The sequence below is a fragment of the Leptosomus discolor genome, chromosome 11, assembly GCF_034619465.1.
Source record: "Leptosomus discolor isolate bLepDis1 chromosome 11, bLepDis1.hap2, whole genome shotgun sequence".
NCBI lineage: Eukaryota > Metazoa > Chordata > Aves > Leptosomiformes > Leptosomidae > Leptosomus > Leptosomus discolor.
The window spans coordinates 924197-946957 of record NC_141401.1 but is presented as its reverse complement, the minus strand read 5'-3'; the positions used below and the strand labels follow the sequence as shown (position 1 = coordinate 946957).

The 22761-nt window shown below is 46.3% G+C and overlaps 1 protein-coding gene across 1 annotated transcript; it reads right to left on the bottom strand.

Annotated features, from left to right (window-relative positions):
• Positions 1 to 1568: 1568 nt before the first annotated feature.
• On the bottom strand, positions 1569 to 22202 carry CTDSPL2 (CTD small phosphatase like 2). Its single transcript, XM_009953261.2, has 12 exons — positions 22002 to 22202; positions 17999 to 18137; positions 15710 to 15859; positions 15023 to 15238; positions 13895 to 13973; positions 13527 to 13638; positions 12537 to 12623; positions 6542 to 6604; positions 6367 to 6446; positions 4037 to 4163; positions 3156 to 3251; positions 1569 to 2654 (listed from the first exon to the last, which is right to left on the bottom strand). Exons 1-12 carry the CDS (start codon positions 22191 to 22193, stop codon positions 2589 to 2591), a joined length of 1407 nt encoding a protein of 468 aa, XP_009951563.1. The 5' UTR covers positions 22194 to 22202; the 3' UTR covers positions 1569 to 2588.
• Between the last annotated feature and the right edge of the window lie 559 nt (positions 22203 to 22761).

The following is a 22761-nucleotide window of genomic DNA, read 5'->3' as shown; positions in this document are numbered from 1 at the left end:
ATATTTAATACGTTTACTCAGCAGTCTGTGTGATTTTTGCTGTGCATCTACGTAGAACTAAATCCCCCAATTTACATTTCGATCTCCCTCACTGATCTGAGCGTCACCGCACAGATACAGCTGTAAAGTGCAACGTCTGCTTTGGTTTCCTTAACGCAAGAAAGCACTTCTCGAGCGGCTTTAGCCAGAGACAGGGCCCGGGTGTGCAAGGACACTGTCTAACAGATGATCTTCTCTTCCTACAGCCAGAGAAAAGCGATGAACTACTTAACAGAAATCATTTCGTTTAAAGCAGTTCTGTTCTGTCAATCGCCCGGAGAAATTTGGAGTAACTCCACATGAGACTGGGATCCACTGTTAAACTAATGAAAAATCTCCGATTTAGGTTTACATTTTAAGGAACAACTGAAAAACAGTTGGCGAACCAGGCAGCAGCTCAAAGACAAGCTCACCCTCTTCCAACTCTATAAATATTTCCAGAACCATCTTATCGACATAGAAACAGGAAGGAGGGGGTGGTTACAGGGGTCACACGTCTGCGCAAAAGCATATATAAAGGTCATGTTCTGTACATTTTATTTCAATAAAGACATAAGACAAACAGCGTAAAGATGCCCAGATGCCCTAAAGATAAATACATTTAAAAGATTCTCATTAAAATGAATCTGTAGTATTTCTTTCCTGCAAGCAAAATACCTTTCTTTAAATACAAAAAAAATCAGTATTCTGAATTGCAAATGTTTTCACTTTTTTGCAGAAAATCTGCCATGATGATTTTTTTTTTTTTTTAATGAATAAGGATTTTCCACAAAACAGGCTTGCTCTACATGCTAATTCTTTTAAACAGTTCAGTGACACAATGTGCTAGCTACATACACAACAGATAATATAGTAAGAAAACACTCAACCTGATGAAAAGTTAAAATCTTCATTAATACACTGGAAAAAGTTGACATAACTCATGCCTTTTAAAATCAAAAATACAAAAATTAAATGTTTTCCTAAAAAGATTTTCCTTATTTTAAGGACTCATTTGAAAATGAAGCTGCATGTAATTTGTACAATAAAATTGTACAAGTAAACAGGTAATATACATAAAAAATTAACTGACATACTTCTCAATTATCAGTTGTCCACCTTTAATTTCCAATACTGTACTTTCTTAACAAGCATACAAAATATCAAACTTCTCTTTAGAAAAAGTGCCGTTCTGTGACATCTTTTACACAAAAACAGTCTGAGCCTGTGGCGCGTTAATGCAGTCGAGAGGCAAAGCATCCTAACTTTTACAAACTATACCCTCCGTAAAAAGCCTCCTCAACAGGAGATTACACACCGTTATAAAAATATCCACCTCTGGGAGTGGCTGCATTAGGGACCCACGGCTGAAAGACTATTTCCACCTCGCCTAGAAACCACTGGGATGGCAGGCGCTGCCGGGGCGGGAGTGTACTGTACCACGGGGGGATGCATAGTTACCGCCAGGCGCCTCGCCGTCCCGCCGGCGCCGCCCCGCGCGCAACGCCGCGGGGCACCGCCAGCCCGCGCCAACCGCCGCCCGGCCCCGCGCCACGGGGCGGAACGCTTCGGCCTCGGAGGAAGCGGAAGGCAGCAGCGATCGCATCGCGTCAAACCTGGGAGGTGACCAAACTAGTTCTCCTGTCAAGATCTGCGTGCACAGCATCGTCTGAGGTATTCCTTGTCCATCGGTTGTTTGTGCCACTGCAAGGGATCGTCTGTCCAGAGTACATGCCATCACAATGGTTTAAAATATTCTGAATATTAGTAATTCTTATATTCTTCTTATCTAGCCAGTCTCTTGATTTTTGAAAAGATCTCAACTACAGTAGAATATTACAGAAAGAAAATATAAATGCGGGGTTTTTCTTTCTAAATGAAACTTACGTGGACTAAAACTAGAGAATATCTTTAAACAAATATACAGTATGCAGGCAGACGAAGCAGGAAAACGGCCATCCAACTGTTTAATAAAAAACTAAGAAAATTTGGCTATTTCCAGAAAAACTATGAAGCGCCTCAACTAAAAGGAATGCATAATGAAACTCTAATCTAATACAGGTCAAAAATGTAAAAAGGTTATAAACCTTAACAGGAAAAATAAAACGACTTTTACTGGCCATTCCTGTTGAAATGAGAATCTTAAAAGTAACAGAAAAGTGGCTACAAACCCACTTAGAGCACCAAACAGAGAGAAAACAAGAGTCCATTTTCAATCTCTGTTATTTCTTAAAATCCTGTGTTTCTACAGGTCAAACTGCTGGTGGCAGAAACAGAATTCTTTATAAACTGCAGATGTCCTGTACATAAAAAAATCTCATTGGAGTCGCACTAGTTCTAAAGACTTTTCTGTTCTAGCCTACCTACTGCGTGTACGGTATTGTACTGCACGGGTTCGATCTCAGGTGTAGAAAGTCTCTTTCCGTAACCCTTGATTATTGTTGGGCACCAAAGATAAGAAAAGCAAGACGGGGTACAAAAATGCAAAATTTCAACAGTAATGGCAATGTTTTGTTTTAGTCCAAAAGGGTCCTGCATTTTCTCCCCCTTCAGTAACTAGACAAAAGGCTTTAGTCTGGGGGTAGCAAGTCATGCAAGCGAAATCTGTCTCTGATGTGAGGTCGGACATCTTCGTTCTGTGGGGGGGAAAAAAACGTGGAGGTTTTAGGAGGAGCGGCACATCCGCGCGTCAGGTTTCAACCGGGTCAGCCGTCCCACCCCGGCACGTTAACGGGACCGGCCTCGAGCACGGGCGCGTGTAACGACACGAGATTTCCCCAGGTAACCACAGGAGTCACTGGCTGCGGGGTCAGCAGGGCCCCCGTCCCGGCCAACAGCAGGCACCCTCCCCCACAGGCCTGCAGAGGCTCGAGGCCATCGCGAGGGATGCGACGTCCCGGCCCTCGGCTGAAGGCGCCGCTGGGAGCAGCGACAGCCCGGCTTTCACTACGTCACTGCGCCCCGTGCGCGCGCCGAGCTCTGCCCCCAGCAGCCTCTTCCAGAAGAGCCACACGTGACTTAGCAGCCGAAACCTCAGTGACTCAAAAAAAATCTTAAAATAGGTGAAAACACTTAAAAGAACTAACTAACATTTTGGGGCGGCAGGTGGGGTAGAGCCACATCAAGGAAACACTCACCAGCTCTACAAGTTTCTCCAGAAACGGAATCAATTTTAGGAGTTCGTTGTCATTTTTATCCATGAACCAGCTTTCTATAGGGATTCCATTTGAAAGCTAAAGTAAAAAAAAAAAAAAAAAAAAAAAATCAACACACGATTTATACTTAATTTACCTAAAAATACGACTTGTGAAAGAGCATTTTAGGGGAAAACGTTTCCAAGCTGGAGTTTATTAACGTGTGGTTTTCCTCTACAGTTTGTATTAAAATTCACTTCCAAAATACCTCCATCCTTTGCACCCACCACTGCAAAAATGTCCACATCCAAGCTGAAGCAGAACGAGCTCTAAAAGCTCTGCTGCGCTGAGGAAACGTTACGTAGACCCGCACACGATCCGAGCTGCGTCGTGGCAAACGAGGCCGAGTCAAGGAGGGTTTGGGGTTCTTGCCGCAGGGGAGCTGGCGCTCCCGCTGCGCTCCCCCCGCTCCGGCACGGGCTGGCTGGGGGGCTCTTACCCTGCTGCTGGGGAACTCGGGGCACAGCTTCGGAGGAGGCGAGCACAAGGGGTGTTCGCAGCTGTGCGTCGCTCCAGCCACCCATGTCTGAAACTAAACCCGCAGGGGAGTCCGGGCGAGGGGCGGAGCAGACCGCGGTGTCTCGAAAGGCCTCACGAGAGGTAACCCGCCGGCTCTGCGCCCTGTTCCCACCGGAGCTCGCTCTGCTCTCGAGCGGCTCCTCACGGACGCAGGAGAAAGGCCAGCGAGGCCGGGCGAGCGGTTGCCCTCCGGTCCGTACCCGGGGCACGGAGCAGGCAGGTAAACCCCGCGCCCTCTTTCACCGCCCGCCTCCAGAGAGCGTCCCGCGGCCGTACGTGCAGCTCGCCGGCGGCAGCATCCTCACCTGATAGGCAAAGGCTTGCGGTGAATTGTCAATTATGATCGTTTTTGAAAGATCTCTACCCAGAATGTTTAAATCCTTTATGTAGTTTCCTTGTACGCAGACACAATGCTCACGGAAAAGTCGATGCCTGTGATTAAAGTAAAACACTTGTTAATGAGACAAACGACCTCACCTACGTTGCCTACAGAAAAAGAAACGTTAACTTGGCCAAATGTTACCCAGGTTTTTTTCTCTCCTGACCTACTTGGCTCCTCCGAAAGAACTGTTCCCTTTTTCCATTCTCTTTAGAGCCTTTTGCTGGCAAAATCACTAGTTCAGGTGATTTCACATTAACCCAGTTCTGCAGGCGGCCGAGCTCGGCTCAGCTGGACCCAGGGTTTGGCAGCAGGGCCTGGCTTCCGAGCCCTCCCGGCAGAGGGGCCGACAAAGGCGCCCCAACGGCTTTGCAAGGCCCCACGACCAGTCGGTTCTGCGGAGGAGCCAGTTTAGGGGTTCTATCGCCCCCCGTTACGGCACGTGCCCCCCTGCGCCGCCGCGCTAGCGCACGGAGAGGCGGAAGGGCTGCCTGTCTGACGGCACCTCTGCTCGCAGCTAACCCGCGTCAGGCATTAGAGCTTGAAAAGAGCCTGGAGGCCACAACATTCCGTCAACTTCTTCCTTTCCAATTAGCCTGCTCCCTTTTAATGTATTACAGAAGAAATGGACGGATACACTGACAGACTCAGGTTAAAAAAATGCCAGGAATAAAGCTCACGTCTCATGGAGCATCAACGGAGTTACAATTTCAACATAAATCACGAACTAGACAGATTTTGACTCCCGCGCAGCCGCATCACAGCGCGGCCTCTTTAAGGCCGCTTACGGTCTCAATGAAGTTTCTCAAGCTGCACGCGCGGTGCTTAATTCCACCACGGGGCTGAGCTCCTGGTGTCGCTGCGGAGGAAAACAAGCCGCTGCCTCGGCACCGAAGGCGTTTATATATAGGTTCTGAGTCAGGCGCGCGGCGTGCCTGACGAGCCCACCCCCAGGGGCCACGCCTCGATGTCAGCTTTTCCCTGGCACACGAACCACAACTGAGCTCGGGCGTCACAGGAACCTTTCTGCACACCCGCAGAACGCCGCCCGCCCGCCTGTTGTACCAGCTCTTCCCGGCTCCCAGGGCAGCCAGGACTGCAGTCCCGCATCACGCGCGTTCGGCTCCCGCAGGAGGACTTGGAACGCTGCGGACGCTCGCGTCCACCCCTTTTCTGCAGGCGCAAATGCCTCGTCGCTCACAGACCCCGCGGCTGAGAGCACGGGGAAACCTAGGTTTGTCTGCCCGTGCGAAACGCAGCGGCAAGCGAGTTGGCTAAAGCCCAGCGAGGACACTGTCACCCGCGGCACAGAAGATGGCTGCTCCTGGATGAAAACTAGTGAACAGTTCAGCTTTATGCTTTACGAGTTACGAGGCGACTAAACTACCAAGTGAAAACAACGGATGCCACCACTGTCTCCATCCAAATGGCAATTTTATTACGTGGGTAAAGAAAACCGAGTTTTCACTGAAGAGTATCACAGTGAAATGATGCCGAGAAGTGCTTTGCCACTGGTGTCCCAGGAACAGAGGTTACACAGTCCCCACTCTAATCTGGCATAGTTGTTACCTCCCCTACTCGGGACGCCCTAGGTGAGAAGACCCCTCTGTGGTTTCAGCTTTCCCACCTAACAGCCCGCCTGCCAGAGGAGAACAGAAAGAACCTCATCCAGCAGAATCCCTTTCTGCCCTCAGGAACTGCTCGTGAGAAATCCCCGTCACTTCCAAACAAAGCTCAGTATTAAGAAAAGAAATGAAAAACCAGAACAACCCTGCTACGAAACGCACAAATTGTGCTGGGACTGAGCAAGAGCTACGAGCAGGCTGACCTTCTGAATTCACAACTTATAAATACCACACCACGCCTGAGCAGGTCAAACGCAATCCAACACTCGCTTCGCTTCCTTCGTCCACAATGTGTTTCCCAAAGCAGCCCAACACGTCTTTGACACCCGAGAGCTCGTTCTCCGCAGCGAGCCCAACGCGCCACAGAGAACGGGCGGGTTCGCTGCCTGGCCCAGAGGGCGAGGTAAAGCTCCCGGGTTTATCTCACCACCAAGGCAACGCCTCAATCGCTTCCTTTCATTTTTCTCTCGCTCTTAGACCAGACAAAACCACAAAGCACCCCTTGGGTGAGACACGCTGCAGTAACGAACACAACATCATCACCTTCTTCATCATCATCATCACCACCACATTTGTTAGGGAACAGCACTCAGATTGCTTACAACAGGAACATTCAATTTTCTGGTTTTACCTGACCAGCTGCTTTTTAGGGTCTAGTATGTTCAATAACTTGTCGGCGTACACCTTCTTAGAAGCAGTAAAAAGAATGATCTATGGATGAAAGGAAAAAAAGTAATTATTTCAGATACAAGCGCGCAAACATAATTTAAAAACGAAATTCAAAGGTAGCGTTTAATGGTTTTTACCTCATAAATCTGAGACATACGTTCCAGGAATTCTCGGAAGAATGGCCTTAACCGGACATAAACCTGAGGCAGAGAAGGACTTTGTTAAAGATCCAAAATACTTCAGCCATCAGCCGCGCTACTCAGTATCGGTTTGTAAAGATTAGGTCAAAATGAGCAATACGAATAAAGCAATCAGCAAACATTAACGTCCTGCAGAACAACAACTCCATTAAACAACAGCGAATCAGCCTGCAGCCTGAGCAGCTGTAAGTGAAAGCGTAAGATGATGAAATTAGGCTCAACAAATTTACTGGAAAATTTGAGGAAATTAGAAATAATTTCAATTAAAATATAAAAGTTGGACAATCTCTAGAGAAAAAAAGAAACTGGGTGCTTGGACTGAACATTGTGAATTAGCTTTCACCAGCTGGGCAGCACCAGTTCAACTACTAGGCAACGTGTGCCAGCCCATGAATAAGTGATCTTCTCAATCACCTTCTTCCACTAAGAACTACCCACTGAATATGGGGGTGTCAGAAGTGATTTAGAAAGAAAAAAAAGGCTTCAGCCGCTTCCAAATTTCCGTCAAACACCGCCAGCACAGCCCTGCTCACCGCTCACCTACACACGTTATTCCCTCTAAAAACACGGAGGCCACGGGCAGAGACGCCGAGTTCGGGGGGCTCTGCACCTCTCCCCGGTTTCACTCAAAGGCCAAGACTCGGGCTCACGCGGAGGCATCTGTACAAACCTGCAGCTTCAGGGCAAGGCCCGACACCGCGGCAGATGCGAGGGCACTGCCTGTCCCTGTGCTGCAACGTCCCAGCGGGTGTTTGACCGGGGCCCCGGTGCGGTGTCGGGCTCAGCTCTGGGCTTGACCGAAACCGGGGGTGCCGATGCCACGGGGTGCCCCGACAGCCCTGTGCGCGGCTCCCCTGTCTGGCTGGTTCCGATTCTCCTCGGAATCGCCGTTCTGCGGGAGGAGGTGCTGGCACAGCCAGCGAGAGAAGGGAGTGTACTGAACTGCTCTGCAGTTCAACCAAGGGAACTTCAGCTTTACCAGACTTTTAACAGCCCGTCAGGAACAGGCTTAGCTTTACCTTCAAATCACCGTAAATCCCCACAAAGGATTTGTATCACTTGAACGGAATTGTATCAGATTTATATGTGGACACAAGTGAGTGACCAGAGGGGCAGGAAAGGGGAGCAGTTTGAGTGAATACCAAATTTCACCCTGTCAGCACACGCTGCCGTAGGTCTTGGTCCTCTAAAGGAAGCACGTCTTTCTAAGCCAATGTGAATTCCATTATTTAGCTTAAAATCTGCAAGGCTTTTATTTGTTTCTTTCTTAAAGGGTCTAAAGTTCTGACCGAAGTTTGCAGAGTGACCAGTTACTACAGGAACACCCTGGGTTTCTAACCCGAGAACAGTTAGGGCTGCTCGTGTTCCCCACGTGCTCACGCTCCTCCTGGCTTAGTTTGCAGCTTGTGGACAACCGCAGCACCTCCGTAAGGCGTTCCGTTTGCCGTGACTGCCACAGCGTGCCTCCACCCTGATACAGGATCTGCCTCAATATCAGTCTTTCTCTAAGAATAGCACATGTGAATGCAAACAAGAAATCCAGAGAAAATAATGTCTCTGTAGAGTACGTACGTTTAACCACAGCTCATCCACACACACCTACAGAATTTAACAATGACACCGGCGGCAGGTTCACTGCTCTGTTTTTACTGGTTTGTGACACTGCCCCAACCTAAGGCCATCACACCACTGCACCCTGCTGGGCCGAGCTGACACGGATCTCTGGGGAACCAAAGCAGAAGAATTAAGTAACCAAAGTGGAACAAAATGCACCCATCACCTGAGGAGCAGATCTAAGAGGGATAATTTTTGGAAATAGAGGTAGAAGTCTAACAGTAATTTACACAGTTTTTGATGACAGGAAGTTTGTCAACAGAGACACGTGCTATCATTTACTTCAAAGTGACTTCTAAATACAACATACGTGGAAAGCCCTCTCGAAGTTTTTTGATGGGTTTTTTGTTTGTTGTTGTTTCCCCCCCCAACAATCACCAACTCCCATTATTCCAAAGGCCACAAAATCTGAATGTGCAAAACCAAAACCATCATTCAAGGTCTTCCTTGTTCAAAACACGCAGGACTAATGCTCTGAAGGTGGAAGGAAACATTATTCCTTTCATGCATTACAAAATCTCAACAAAAGACACGTGTTCCACTTGGCGCCAGAATGTCTGACAGGGCCGTACTGGGTTTCGAGGTACCTGTAACACACCTCCGCGATTTCACCCTCGTTTCACAAGGTGAAAACCAGAGGCAGGTTAGTCACCTCGCCCGTGTGAAGCTGCACTTACCCACTGCACGGCCAAGACGAGCACCCTCCGGCACGGCAAGACCCCCTGCCCGGCCCAGCTGCCTCCCCCTACCCCGCTCGACCCGGGGCGCGCCAGACGCCAACGCCAACGCCAGGCTATCCCTGCTCCGGCCCTGCCCCGGAACAGCCGTGACACAAGGACACTGTCTGTCCTGCTGCAGGGGCAGGCGGCACGGGCAGGCGGCCTCAGGCCGGACACACCATGCCCCGAGCGGGGTCTGGCTCCAGGCCGGGCCTGCCAGGCAAACGAGCCCGGCTCTTTCCGACTGGTGACCCCAGGGACTCAAGGCCGTCCCCAACCAGCCAGACCCACCCGAACGCAGCCGGCTGTGGCTCTTCAGGGGGCGGAAGGGCAATTCTACAAGTTCTGCTGAACCAAAATTAACCCGTCCCAACCGAAGACCAGATCCCTTTGTGGATGCTGCCCAAGACACACTAAAGCTTCCTGGCTGTCGGCTCCGGAGCCTGGGGGCTTGTCAGAAGGGAGAGTCAGAACTCACAAGCCCCCTGGCTTCATTCCACCGCAGAACCGAAGGAAAGCAGCTCCGTCGTCGCTGGCGACGGGAAGAGGGAACGTGTGTAACGCTGTAGTCACTAACCCACAGCTGACCTGCGGAGACCCAGAATGTCTTCCAAGGATCACGGAGATCCAAGGGAGGTGTGCTGGGCCAGATCTGCAGAGAGGCGTTTCAGCTGAAGACTGAGTGAAGACATCTGCCTGTTGGCTAGGGCCTGCTAAGGCATGGGAGACACCCTTTGGCGGGATGGAGGGCGAGCCGATCTCATGTCTGGCACCAGGAGCCAGCAACAGAAACAAAACCTCTTTACCAAGAAAAAAAAAGATAATTTTTTTTGCAAAATAAGCTTCTTATCTTATTATGTAAGGTAACACAAAGAGTGCAAAGTCTGAAGTCTACAGCTGAGGAGCTGAACGTTCATTTCTGGATTCCAGTCAGATGTAAGGCAGCACTTAGCAGATACGGTATTTAAGAAAACCTCAGCTTTGCAAAGACGGTGTTTTTACTAAGTCTAAAACTTCAACACTGGCATCCTTTAAAGATTCTTTTCAACCAAGAAAACACAAACAAATCAGTTGTCTCGAAAGCCTAAAGTAAGCAACCCCAACTGGACCCATTTCACAGTTCTCGGGGTTTTAAATTTCTTTTTTGGAACAGAAATCAGTGAATGCCAGCGACTCATCCAAAGGTTTAAAGCCCTGCACGTCCGTGCTGGAATCACATTTGTAAGTCCGCAGAACAGCACTCTGTGCTCAGACGTTCAATAGTTCTTCCCTTCTGCGTAACTCCAGCTAAGCTGTGAGAAGCACCGCAGGAGCAAACCAGCCCGTACTTTTAGAACCGTTCTTTAAAACCAGACTGTCACTTAAATCACGGAAACGAGCAACCACAGAGCTGGGTTCCTGGCTGTGAAACCTGTGCTTGACTCGCCGGCCAACGCCGCTCAGCCGTACCACAGACCTCCCAGAACCCAAGTCTGTCTGATCCTTTCTGTTGCAGCAGCCCACGAGGGCCAGTTCTGGGGCATCTTCCCGAGAAAGTGCCTGGTTTATGGTCACGCTGTTACTGCGGGAGCACTGGCTGGACGGTAAAACACCGAAAACCCAGGCTCACAGCCGCTGTATCAGTCAGACCAAGAAAGGCAAAGTTCAGCTAGGTTCTGCTCGCTCTTAAAAAGTAAGTAACAGACAATTTCTGGAAAACCTACATGGAAGTGGTACATGGTTTTGATACTCATGTAAAGCATTTTCTGAAATGTCCCTCTCACACCTAGCATTGTTTTCAGTGGGTTACATTATGCAATGCTTTATAAATAGCAACTTGCTGACTTCTGCTTTGCTCAGCTTAGTGTTTGCTTCTCTGTTGCCAGCTGAAGTGATGTTCTAAATGAAATATGGAGATAGGAAATTAATACAGGACTATACCAGAGGTGATGGTAAAACTGGTAAGCCAAAGAAATACATTTTAAAAGCAAATAAATAGCTAATCGCTGACTAAAAATTCTAGGAAGGGTATGAAATACCAACAAACTTCTTTTCAGCTTTTATGCAAAAAGACAAATAATCTCCTGTGATATTATACCGTAGTTAAACATGAATTTAATTGTATCTTTAAAATATTTGTCTTGCTTATTACCTGTCACCTAGTAAGAGGTGAGTGCTCTGTCAGAGTCTAGTGTGATGTAAAACCAGCAAAACAGAACACAGCGACCAGGAGAGCGCGCTCCAAGACAGTGGCAGACTTTCTCAAGCCTGTGAGAAGCTACTGTCCCTTGGCAAATCCAGGCTAGACTCGAGAGAGAGCCAAGAGAAAACTCATCCAGGACCCACGTAGTAACTGCACTGTGTCAAGGGCTGCACAAGCTCGTGTACACGCCGTTAAACAGAGCTTTAGAAACACAGTACCTCACTCTGTCCACTGACTTCAGTTTCCTAAAGGCAAAATCCCAGTTAGATCTTGGCATAAACACAGAATCACTGGAAGAACCAGAGTTAGAGACAGAAAATAGTCAAATCATACTGAGATCTCTTAAGAGAAGGAGGGAAAAAACGAAGCTTTAGTCTTCCTGATTCTGTTACCGGTGTCAAGAACCTCCAAACAACTAATCCTAAGGCTCGTTCCAAGTTCAACCTGGAGGAAACTGCGCGCAGCTGTCATCAAAGAAGAGATAAGATAAACCCACATTTAAAAATCATTTCAGCTTTTCAGATTCCTAGCGTCTTAATATGAAACAGCAAAGAAAAACATTTTTAAAATCAGGAAAAACACCTGGACAGGTGTCCTTTTAAGGCGCCTGATGACTGGCTCATTTTCCAAAGATACTGCAGTGGGGTCCAATATTGGACCCTACACGGTGGGGAAGCTGTTGCTGCTCCCAGGCGCAGCACACAAAGGGACCCAAGAACAGCAGCCTGGGTCAGTGCAGCACCTTTGGCAGCTGCTGGAAGAGAGTTCCTCCTTCCCATGCTTGTTCCTCTCTGGTAGGTCAGCATAAAACTCCCACACAACTCCCACCACCTCCTGAAGCCGAAGGAAAACCTGAATCCTGGGGTCCCCACCAGGCAAGCGAAAAGCACTCGAAGAACCCAGCAGCCTCTGGGAGGGAAGAGGCAGGACTGGCACTGGCAAAGCGTACAGCGAGACTAACGACGGAGACCGACGCGGGTCACGTTGGGCTCTGAAGATGTCTCTGGTGTAGAAAGAATCAACGGGCCAACGCGGTCGGTTGTCCCTACCCAGGACGGCAGTCAGCAGCCCTGAGAAGCCGTCCCTGGGGAACGACAGCGGCTGAACCGTCCGTGCTCCTGCCTCCACCTGCTGGCGCGGAGACGGGCCGCTCGGCAGATCCCTCGCCTGCTCCGGCCCACCAAGGCCTGCTCGCCCCGGGAGCCCTGACCCACGCCCCCGCGCCGCGGCGGGCAGGAGCAGCGCTGGATCCAGCCACCCCGCCGGATCCAACACCCGCAGCTGATGACCCAGGCGGCCGTGAAACGCCGGGCGGCTCCTTAGCGCTCTTGAAACAAGACGGTCACAAACACCCCAGCAAGAATTCGCGTGCGAAACGAAATAAAAAGGAGTAAAATTCTCTCTGCACGCTACTTACCTGGTAAATGACATCTTGAAAAAGAACTGGAAAAGTGAGTGCAGCATCTTCTAATTCATTTAGACTACAGTGCACTAATGTTTCATCCTAGTAAAAAAATAAAAGATGGTATCAAAGAAAGAAAAGACTGCAAAAAGAACGCTGAAAATGTTACTTGCGTTCTGGATTTTTATGCTCCCTTTAAGGGTGGTTTATTCAGACGGGAAAATTTATTTTTGTGCAAGTGCTGTCAAGATTGAAGAAGAATTCTTAGAATGAATTATACATTTCATTATTCTTGCAGTTTTTGAACAATTTCACTCAGAATTGTGTGCTAGGGGCACAATTACAAGAAGATACTTCAGTCTGGTAGGTATCCTGTCATGCAGCTCAAACCTGCACCTGTCAGTTTGAATAATCTGGCCGTTCATATGACCACTAGAGGACATGCCAGCCGACGCTGCTCATGACAAAACAATGTTCCCGACATCATTAACAGGGTCTGAAACAACTTCCAACACAGAGAGAGTAAAAGAAATTACTGTAAAGACAGACCTATTTTCTATGAATATTTTAAAAAGTGGATTTGTGCCCTTTAAGAATACGAACGTTCTCAGCATTCAAAGGTTTGTTCTTGATCGATCTTGACACAAGATGTAGGACACTGAACTCCCCTGTTCACTACATCTCATTTTTTCCCACATTACACGTAGGAAAGCTTTATGGGTTCAGGTAAGTCTTTGTTGGAGATGACAACAACTGGAATGCTTTCTCTCCTCTTAAACAGGAGGTTAAGTACCCAACGAACACAGAAAGCATTCCAGTCCTGCCACTATTGTTTTGTTTTTTTTTTTTTACTGCAGACTGTATTTAACTTAAAATACTAAAATTCGTGCAACACTCAACAAGGCCTTTTTGTTTAAAGCAAACATAACTAATTCCAGCAACAAACAAAATAAACGACATGCTACATACCCCCTGCTTTCCGTATGTCTTTATAAAGATATTTACCAAGTCTAGAACTAATGAGAATTCTGGTGTGCTTCTTGTTTTCAGTGGAAGAGCTGGCTTCCTGTTCAGTTGTTCTTCTGTTAGTGGTGGAACGTGTTTGATGAAATAATATCTGAAAAGAATACAGATTTTGCTGTAGAAATGTATACACATCACTTAACTGCTAATGTTGTCATCCAACTTAGCAGTTCAAATATTTAAGGCTGCACAAGAAATAAGTATTTTAAATTAAAAAAAACCCCACATCGATATACACTTACTTTTTAAGTTAAGAGCTTTTGGAATTCATTACCATAATATAAAAATGTTCTTAATCCAATACCCAAAATGATCAGGTTTATATTTTCAGTACCAACGTTAGCACTTACGGATCAAAGACTTCCCAGTCTTCTTCATAGGTGGCTTCTGCATGAGCTGATGAGTAGCCACTGTCTGGAGATACTGGTGCTAAAATTCAACGAAAATGACCAAAACAAAAAATAAAACAAAAAACCACAAGAGCTAGTCTTATTAGTGCAGTTTTTAGAAGTGAAAATTTGCACTTGACACCCGAGTGCCTCAAACAGCAGCGGAACAACTCCCCCTTCAGCCCCCTCAGTCCCGTTCCCTGGGAAACAGCCTGCGCGGCTCCTGGGGAAGCTGCCCCAGAGCTGGACGCCGTGCCACGCCACACCACCTCACGAGCTGGCCACGCTGGAAGTGCCCGGGTGACGCAGCCAGGCGCCCACAGACCCTCTGATGACGCGAACCCGAACCCCTGGATGCAGGCTCCAGCCCACAACTCCTCCAGCCTGCGGGTCCTCTCCCCTCACGGCTGAGGGGCGCCTCGGAGCAAGGCAACGGGCCAGCTCGGGTCTAGCTTGGACCTGCGGCTCATCCAGCGGCCCCTCTGCTTCGCGGGCGAACGCCCTTCCTTGGAAGGAGCCCTCAGAAACCTCGGTACTACCCACCCACCAGCGTTTGAGGGTCTAGGGAGGACTTGGGGAACTGCTAAGAATGTGACGCTGGCCACCCACAGAGGGGAGAAGCCGAGTTTTACGGATACAACGTTTGTCAAAAGAGATGCATGAGGAGTCTTTCAAAGAAAGCTCGGAAATTCACGTAGGGTCTGTACGTTTCTCATTCCCCTCGCCACTCGCTGCACGTTTCTCTTTCCTGATCAGCGAGGCTCAGGGTGCGTTTTACTGACAGATGGGGGCGGGAGGGTTCAATATTCACAGAAATGTCTTTCTTCTGGAATCTTTGTTTTTATATGGATAAATGTGATGAGGTAAACTGAGCTACAGGGGGAACAGAAGAGATGTGCCAAAACTGCATCTTTGGTGCATAAACCAGATTTGTCTACTAAAGGTAAACCCCACCTCTGATACCGTTTGCATGCCCTAAGCACGAGTGAAACATTAGTTTATACAAAATGCAGGTGCTGGGATCCCCCTAAGAGCACAAACCACAGGCAGCTTCAACACATGAGCCCACGGCAGGCACACATTTCTTACCTGTCAGCGGGGGCAGGTCACGGTCATTTGTTTCCTCCACTTCTTCTAAACCATTGTTGACAGCAGACCTGACCTGCACTGCTTGGCTAGTGTAAGCTGCTCCATTGGTGGATGTTGCAGTACTTGTAGTAATCTCATCTACCTGTTCCATATCAAGCTGTTTGACTATTTCTTCAGCTTCAACAGCTTGTCCGGGAGAATCTGATCCTGATGTGCCTGAATTAAGATTTCAACACGCTCAGGTCATTATCTGCAAGCTGAGTGACCCCCCAGCGTGCCGGCAGTCGTTACTAACCACGCATGCAAACGTTCTGGCGTAGCCAAAGGTGGCTGCATTTGATTCACGCTACAAAAATGGGAACCAAAATGAAGACCGTGACAAATGCCTTTTATGTCTGGGGCAAGGAACTTCATACCTCTTTCTTTTTTTTTTTTAAATAAAGAAAAGGTACATCGCTAGATACGTACACCTAGGAAAGAAACGTTCTAATGCAAATGAACTTGTTGCTTCTTTTACTAGTGACCAACCCTTCCTTAAGGAGCCCTTTATCTGGTAGCAGAAACACGTGCTCTGTAAATCAGAATGCAACGCGTACTGCTGCTCAAAATAGCTTTTTCTTAAAAGAAAAAAAAAAAAAATCTGTCATTCTTAGCTTCAACACTATTGGCTTTTAAAATAATACTCACCATTTTTATTTGCTGGTGAAAAAAAATTGAAAACAGGAGAAAATATGGTTCCCAGTAATGTAGTTCGGGGGGGACTCCCAGTGGCAGGGTTATCTTCTAACTTTCCATTTTGCTTTACGTGTTGGTTTGTCATTTCGTAACTTCCAGCTTCTATAAAAGAAACGTTACCAAGTAAAACATCGTGATTCTGTTTTTCACAGTTACATCATCCTCTCTTTTACTGTTATTATTTTCACTATGGGAAAGATCCCTCTTGCTCATGGCTCAACTCGGTCGACAAAAAAATTAGCCTAAGTATTTAATTAGAAAACCAAAAGCAGTTTAGTATCAACAAAATGTCCATTTCCAACACCATCTTAAGACTTGAACTTCGGGAGCGCTCACTGTTTGTACACGTAAAGTATGCTATAGATTAACAAACAACAGAAGTTCAAAATCCCTTCAATGGGCCTGATGGCGGCAGACAGACTGTGAGGTGCTGCGCACCTTTCACAGCACGTAGGTACCACTGCCGGGGGACTCCACGGGATGGCAACGAGAGGAAGTGTCAGTGGACAGAACCTCCAGACTTCACCAGACCAAGGCCATGGTTTCCTGTTCTCCACGTAGGTACACACACACTTATATGCATAAATACAATTATGAAGTAAAATAATTTTTAGTTGCTATCACAGGTAACAAGGGACACAGAATTAGATAAATCTTCCCGTTACCAAACACAACATGCAACAATTAAGGTTTTCTAGAGCTGTGCGTGTACAGTGAAGTACATCCTAGAACTAAAAATGCTCATGGCTGAGATCCAAGACACAGTTCTGAGACTGAAATGAAAGAGAAGTGATTTACTTCACAGCAACGAGCCTTGGAGATGGCTGTCCATATGGAAGTAAGCAAATATATTTTGTGCACATGAGCTGAGAGCCTTTCTGTCAGCTGAGCCTGATGGAGCTGCACAAGTACTTCGCACTCCCATCGTTTCCATATAAAACGCGGGGTGTGCAGCGGCACCTCGGTGCCTTCCCTAACAGGGAATATTTCAACGAAGAGCCTGGTATCGCTGTACGCGTGACTCGGGCTCGGGGTGCCCTGCGTATCTCCAAACACGTAGGTCAACAGTTTCACCTCTGAGCACCGTCTGCGTGCACCACACTGGTTCCATTATCTCTCCAGGAGGCAAAAAACCTTAATTAACAGTAGCAAACACTGGAAAAAGGGGTTTCTCCTAAAGCCAAGTTACGGTGATCTCTGGCAACAACCAACCAGGCATCTCTCTCACACTGTAACCTTTCCAGCAGTGAAGTCACTCATTTGGAGCTCTGTCCTCTACGTAGCCACCGACTTTGCAAACCTTCTCGGATCAGGAAACCTTGGAGACCTCTGCCTTGCTGACAAACTTGGCAGAAACCAGACAATGGATTCCCAGGTTATTGGGGGAATGGAGAATGAAGGAACGCTGCCAGGCAGCACAATCACATTAAGCCTTGTTTCCTTAGCAAAGAAGTCTAAAAAATGGGGGTTTAAAGTCAGATTTGGAACCACAGCTGATATTTTAAACGTCATTGACCGTGTTGACATGTCATTATTAGAGATATTCAAAAAGAAACACTTTTCACAGTGAGGTGGTCAAACACTGGAACAGGGCTGTGGAATCTCCATCCTTAGAGATAGTACAAACTTGACTGGACGAGGCTCTGAGCAGCCTGATCTAACTCCAAAGCCAGATCTCACTTCAAGCTGAACCAACATTGCTGTGAGGGGAGCAGGGGGACTGGCCCAGATGACCTTTGGAGGTCTCTTCCCACCTCAGTTTTCCTATGATTCTGTGACAGAAACCTGTCTGTGTGTTTCATAATTGCTTTCACTAGCTAAGGGCACCCGGTTACTTCCACAAAGGTCATGAGCTGGGAAGCCACATTTCACTATTTTTTTTTTGCAAGAAAATGGGAGAAGAGCCAAATCAAGTAATTATCATTGGCTTTTTAGAACAATAATTGGGGGAAAAAAACAAAGAAAGAAGTTAAATTAGTTCCAAAATAGCTGGTGACGACCAAGCATCCACATTGTTCTTCTGAAGACACCATGGGTGTCTCTGAGAAGAAGAACTGCTGCTTACAGTGTTGGAAAACGTGTGGTGCTGCTGTTAGCTCAGCCTCGCTCTCACTGAAGCCCATCACAACCCCCTTAACCCCAAACCCCACCACTGAAGAAACGCCCTGTGCTGGCCAACGGCCGTAAGACTGCGGGATCACCGCTCGGCTGCAAGGACACGCGATCAGAGTATTTACAAACCTCCATTCATTTGACTTTTCCGTCGTACTCGAGAGATCTGTTTGTTAGGCTTTTCTCCTGTTTGAGGTGTGGATGTAATCAAGTTGTTATCTATATCCCGTTCAATTCTACTTCTTTTTGCAGGATTTTCTCTTTCTTCCTTAAAACAGAAAAGGGGAAAAAAAGAAACATACTGAATAGTGCCTCTTTTCTCTGCTGAGTACTACCAGAAAATGCTGGCTGTTAGGAAAAGGTTCACAAAAGATCCACTTACTGCTCCACTTCCAGATGCAGAATATGCAACACGCATCTGGCCAGCTGGAATGTTAAACTCGGGTAAACCGACACAACTCAAGGTAAATAGCAAAGTATCGGGAAAGAAAACGGTTCCTGGAACTTCTGTACTAGAAAAACTGGCTCTAAGTGCCATTTCACCGGCTAGCCCCCTTACAATGTAGGGACAAGGCACCAAACGATCTGAAACCCGACTTCTCTGCCCGTTAAGCACCAGGAGACAAGCTGCACAACGGTGTCCAACGGGAAGGTCTCCACCACGCTCCCCGCACCGAGCGCCTGGCTCAGCCCGCCCCAGACAGCGCGTGGCAAACCTGCCAAGAGCGCTGTCAGGCAGGGGGTGACCCGGCGACTCCGCTTACCTTTAAGGACGTGACTGTTCTTCCCTGGGGCACTCACACCAATGACAGAACCAAACATTTTCCCCTATTTTCTGTGCGTGAGTGTACGTGTAGGCACCCACATTTAAGACCGGTTTCTTCTCCTTTTTCCCCAAGGCACCTACTACAACTTCATAAAATGACAATCTGAAATCTGAAGCATGACCATACAGGGTCCACTGAATTGTAAGGTGTGAGACAAGGCAAAATAAATTGAATTAAATTTCAAAATAAATAACAAGGCCATAGACCATATAAAAGTTAATTAAAATTTCCACTTTAGAATTACAGTATCACCTTTCTGGAGCAGCAGTTTCACATCTTTAAAAAGAAAAGAGAAAAACAGTTTGCGTGCTCCAAAAAAAAAAAAAAAAGAAGTAGTAAATAGATCTTTTAGAAAAATTAATCTAAAGCCCACCCTAACAGTACAGTAGCTAAAAGAAATACTAACAAACGTGGAAATGTACGGACATCTGAACGCCACCGATCCCAAAAGCTTCCTGCTGGCAATATCCTTGACCAACAACCTTGGTGAGAATCTAATTACTACCGCTAGAATTAATAATATTGTATATACCATAAATCCATATAATGAGAGCAAACGATGCCCCACTGAACAGATAAGGAACAGGGAGGTATCTCATCTTCTAGGTCATTTGTTCAAAAGTTCAACACCGGGGAAAAAATGAGATAAATTCTTTAACTTCTCAAAGCTATCCACTGGCCTTCACAAACCGAGTTGTGTTCTCATCTGCTTTGGAAAACAAGTGCAGAAACGCCACAAAAATCACAACAGAAACAGGAAATCTGGCTGATGGTATCAGCAGAGGCATCAAGAACTCACTAAATCGGGAGACCCCTTCCACCCTCCAGAAGAGGAGCTACCATGATGTGGTGGGAAAGCTCACGCTGCTGTGCCCATGTTGTATAGTTAATAGGCCTCAAAGGTGAAATTGGGTATAATGTTGTTGTGCCACTGGGTTTATTCACGGAACATTTCATTGCAGAGATACTGAGTTAAATACACCTATTATATGTATTAATGTAACAATCTATTTGAATCCTATGATCTATTCAGTTCCCTGTAACCTATTATTATTAGCAATAATTGTGCCGTAAGGAACAGGGCAATGTCACACTGACATCAACATTTTGGTTTTAAATATTAGGCTTTTAGGCTGTTTCTGGAAACCACGTATGTGTTAAGGAATGCCCTAAACTGGGACGAGAAGTAATGACAGCACAGTCGAGTCCGTGCAGCTTCTGACAGCGCTAGAACCCCCCACATTCGACGAGTCCAGAGTAACCCACAGAAGCAAGTTCTACAGGATTTCCAACGTTAATGTTGAAAAATTTTAACAGTGCTCCCTGCACGCACGCGGGTACCAGCTCCTGTGGTGTGTCAGCCCCGCCGTCCTGTACATGACAAATCCTGCCGTGCCCTCATGCTCCTGCTGACGGGCACGGGCGCCGTGAGGGAGCCAGAGACCTCAAGATCAGGCCTATCACCCACCCGCATCTGAAGAGCCACACTTTAGCCTCTGGTTCCTCTAACTAAACAGCCATAAGGCGTTCTCAGGTTTTGTTTGTTTAAGGGGTACTTCTAGCAAGGCATCTTTACAAACCAGGCAAACGTCCTATGACTATGACCGGAATTGTGAAGGCACACGTGTTAGGACGACATTTATTGCCACAAATCCATACAACCTCTGGTGATGCCGGTTTTAACGTACCCACAAACGAACTACTGTGCAAGTTGTACACACACACTATCTCAGAGAGTTCTAACGTTTCCATGGCAGCCTCAAGACTACTTTGTGAAGTCATCAGCGCTTTGGAAGATAGCCCGGCAGTATCAATATCATGCCATGCTAATGCCACTGGAACCACTCCAAGTCCTGCTACAGGCACAGGAGAGGACATGAAAGGAAACAGGAGAAAAATGTGGACATTTTATATTAAAAAACCTGTCAGGAAAAAAAAGAATGAAATGTAATCCAAAGATTTGGGAGAGGAAGGGAAGAGGGGAAGAGAGAAAGTTAACAAAACCTTAGAGACAAAGGAAAGGAAAACCAGACATATTTCCCTTATCTTAAAAATTCCACCGTAAAATGTTTTGCTTCGATTTCAGAGGTTTGTTGTGGTGGTTTTGCAGCCAAAACGTTGCACTACTGAGCTGCAATGAAGATGCTGAATGTTAAATAGATTAATTGTCCTGGATTAACGAAGAACAAAATGTAAGTGGATTTAACCCTTTATTTTTACTGAAATATTTTATGTCAGTACCTCAATGTTCCTATGATAGCTAACTACCACGTGCCATGAAATAATAAATTTCTCTATATTTTTGACAATTTAAGAATATACTGTTACTTTAATTAAAATTATTTTAACTTCAGCTTGTAACAAATTATCATCTCAACACTTAGTTCGAAACCCAGAAAATACTTCTGAATCTATACCATATTTTTATTTATCATATAGTTAATCTCGGACACATTTTAATTCAGTTATGACTTCTTGGCTACTCTTCTTGACAGTTTACAGCTACATAATGTCAATTTGTGGGCTGCTGGGACTGAATGAAGTGAGGTTTTTTAACTGGCCTCTCTTTACAGGAAAAAACCCACAGGTTTTTGAAGCAATTGCAAGGTTACATTCAGCCTATCAAAGTTTTACATATATAAAATTCACCCTCAAAACATGCATGCAACAAGTTTTAACGTGAAGATTAGTAAAGTTCAGGTTTCTGTCTGGATCAAGACAGATGAGATTTACTGGTTTAGCCCTGACAATGTTTGAATTTGATCCCCTAAGCCGGGGGAGCGTTCAGTGCAATAACACGCTGAGCAGTCGTATCAATTTTGTGACAGTTGAATTAGCGAGGTTTGACCTTTATTGACTGACGGACTCCTAACTAATTTGGGGAAAAAAGGAAAAAGGCTACAAATACTCAGCGAATTTATGCTTACAGACTTGCTTTTCTCAGTTGCCAGTACCAGTAATTCCCAAATTCAAGGAATCCTTAAAACAGAAATTAAAATTCTACCAAATTTATTACACGACATTTTCACAAAGAAATACCTCGGTAATAAATCCTGTGATTTATTGGATTGTCTTAAGTACACCTACAATTGACTCCTGTAGGGTTTGAAAGTCTGCTTTTTTAAAAAATAGGTTACCTGACCCAGCTTTCACAGGTACTCCTTGCCTTCCAATTCTGCACACAAACGCTTTGCTTCCACCACGTTACACATGTTTGTCTAGTCTTAATAGAAATGGTTTCAAATCAAATTTAACTTAACATGACCCAATTAAAAAACAAAAGAAGGAACCCACTGATGGTGTACCTTGGGTGTGCTTCCTTTAATAAACTTTTTGATTGAAGACAACAAGCCAGTTTCATTTTTCTGTGGTCTTCCTCCGCCGACAGGTAAGCTCTCTTCCACCTCCGAATGTTTCCTCTTTGCTCTCAAAGCACGTTGTGTGTGAATTTGATTTGATTGCTGAGAAGCTTTCCGCGTTCTCAGCCTCATTTTCATGTGTACCACATGTAAAGCTATAAAAGGAAAAAACAAGAATACTTAGTCATTGAAGAAATGTATTAAGCTTCAGCTCATGAATTCAAAAAAATTATATAACACAGAGTGTTGCACTGCGCTCACATCCGTACGTACGGCTTCACTGAAATCAAAGAGCAGAGCTATTTAGGTTAGAGCACAACCCTGACAGAAGAACAAATGAATATCATCTGGCCACGGACACATCTAACCATTAGATCCACGAGGTTTTTGCACAACCCTCCAATCCGAGTCGTAGGAACAAAAAGTCTACCTGCTTTTTAAGATGAAAACGATTGTACGGCGCCTGGTGTCTGCAGCACCGAACGACTAGCCTCAGTGACCTAGGCAGTCCTTTCCAGCTCTGTGTCCCTCACAATACTTCATTTTAAGTCTCTACATTAAATTTGAGAGGAGGCATAAATCTAAATTCGTGTCAAGTGTTCACAGAAGAAATCACACATGCGAGTATGCATTCAATACAGACACAGCAGCTCGCCAGAGGAACCCAAGACTGATCTTCAACACAACTGTAGTTGGGAATAAGACT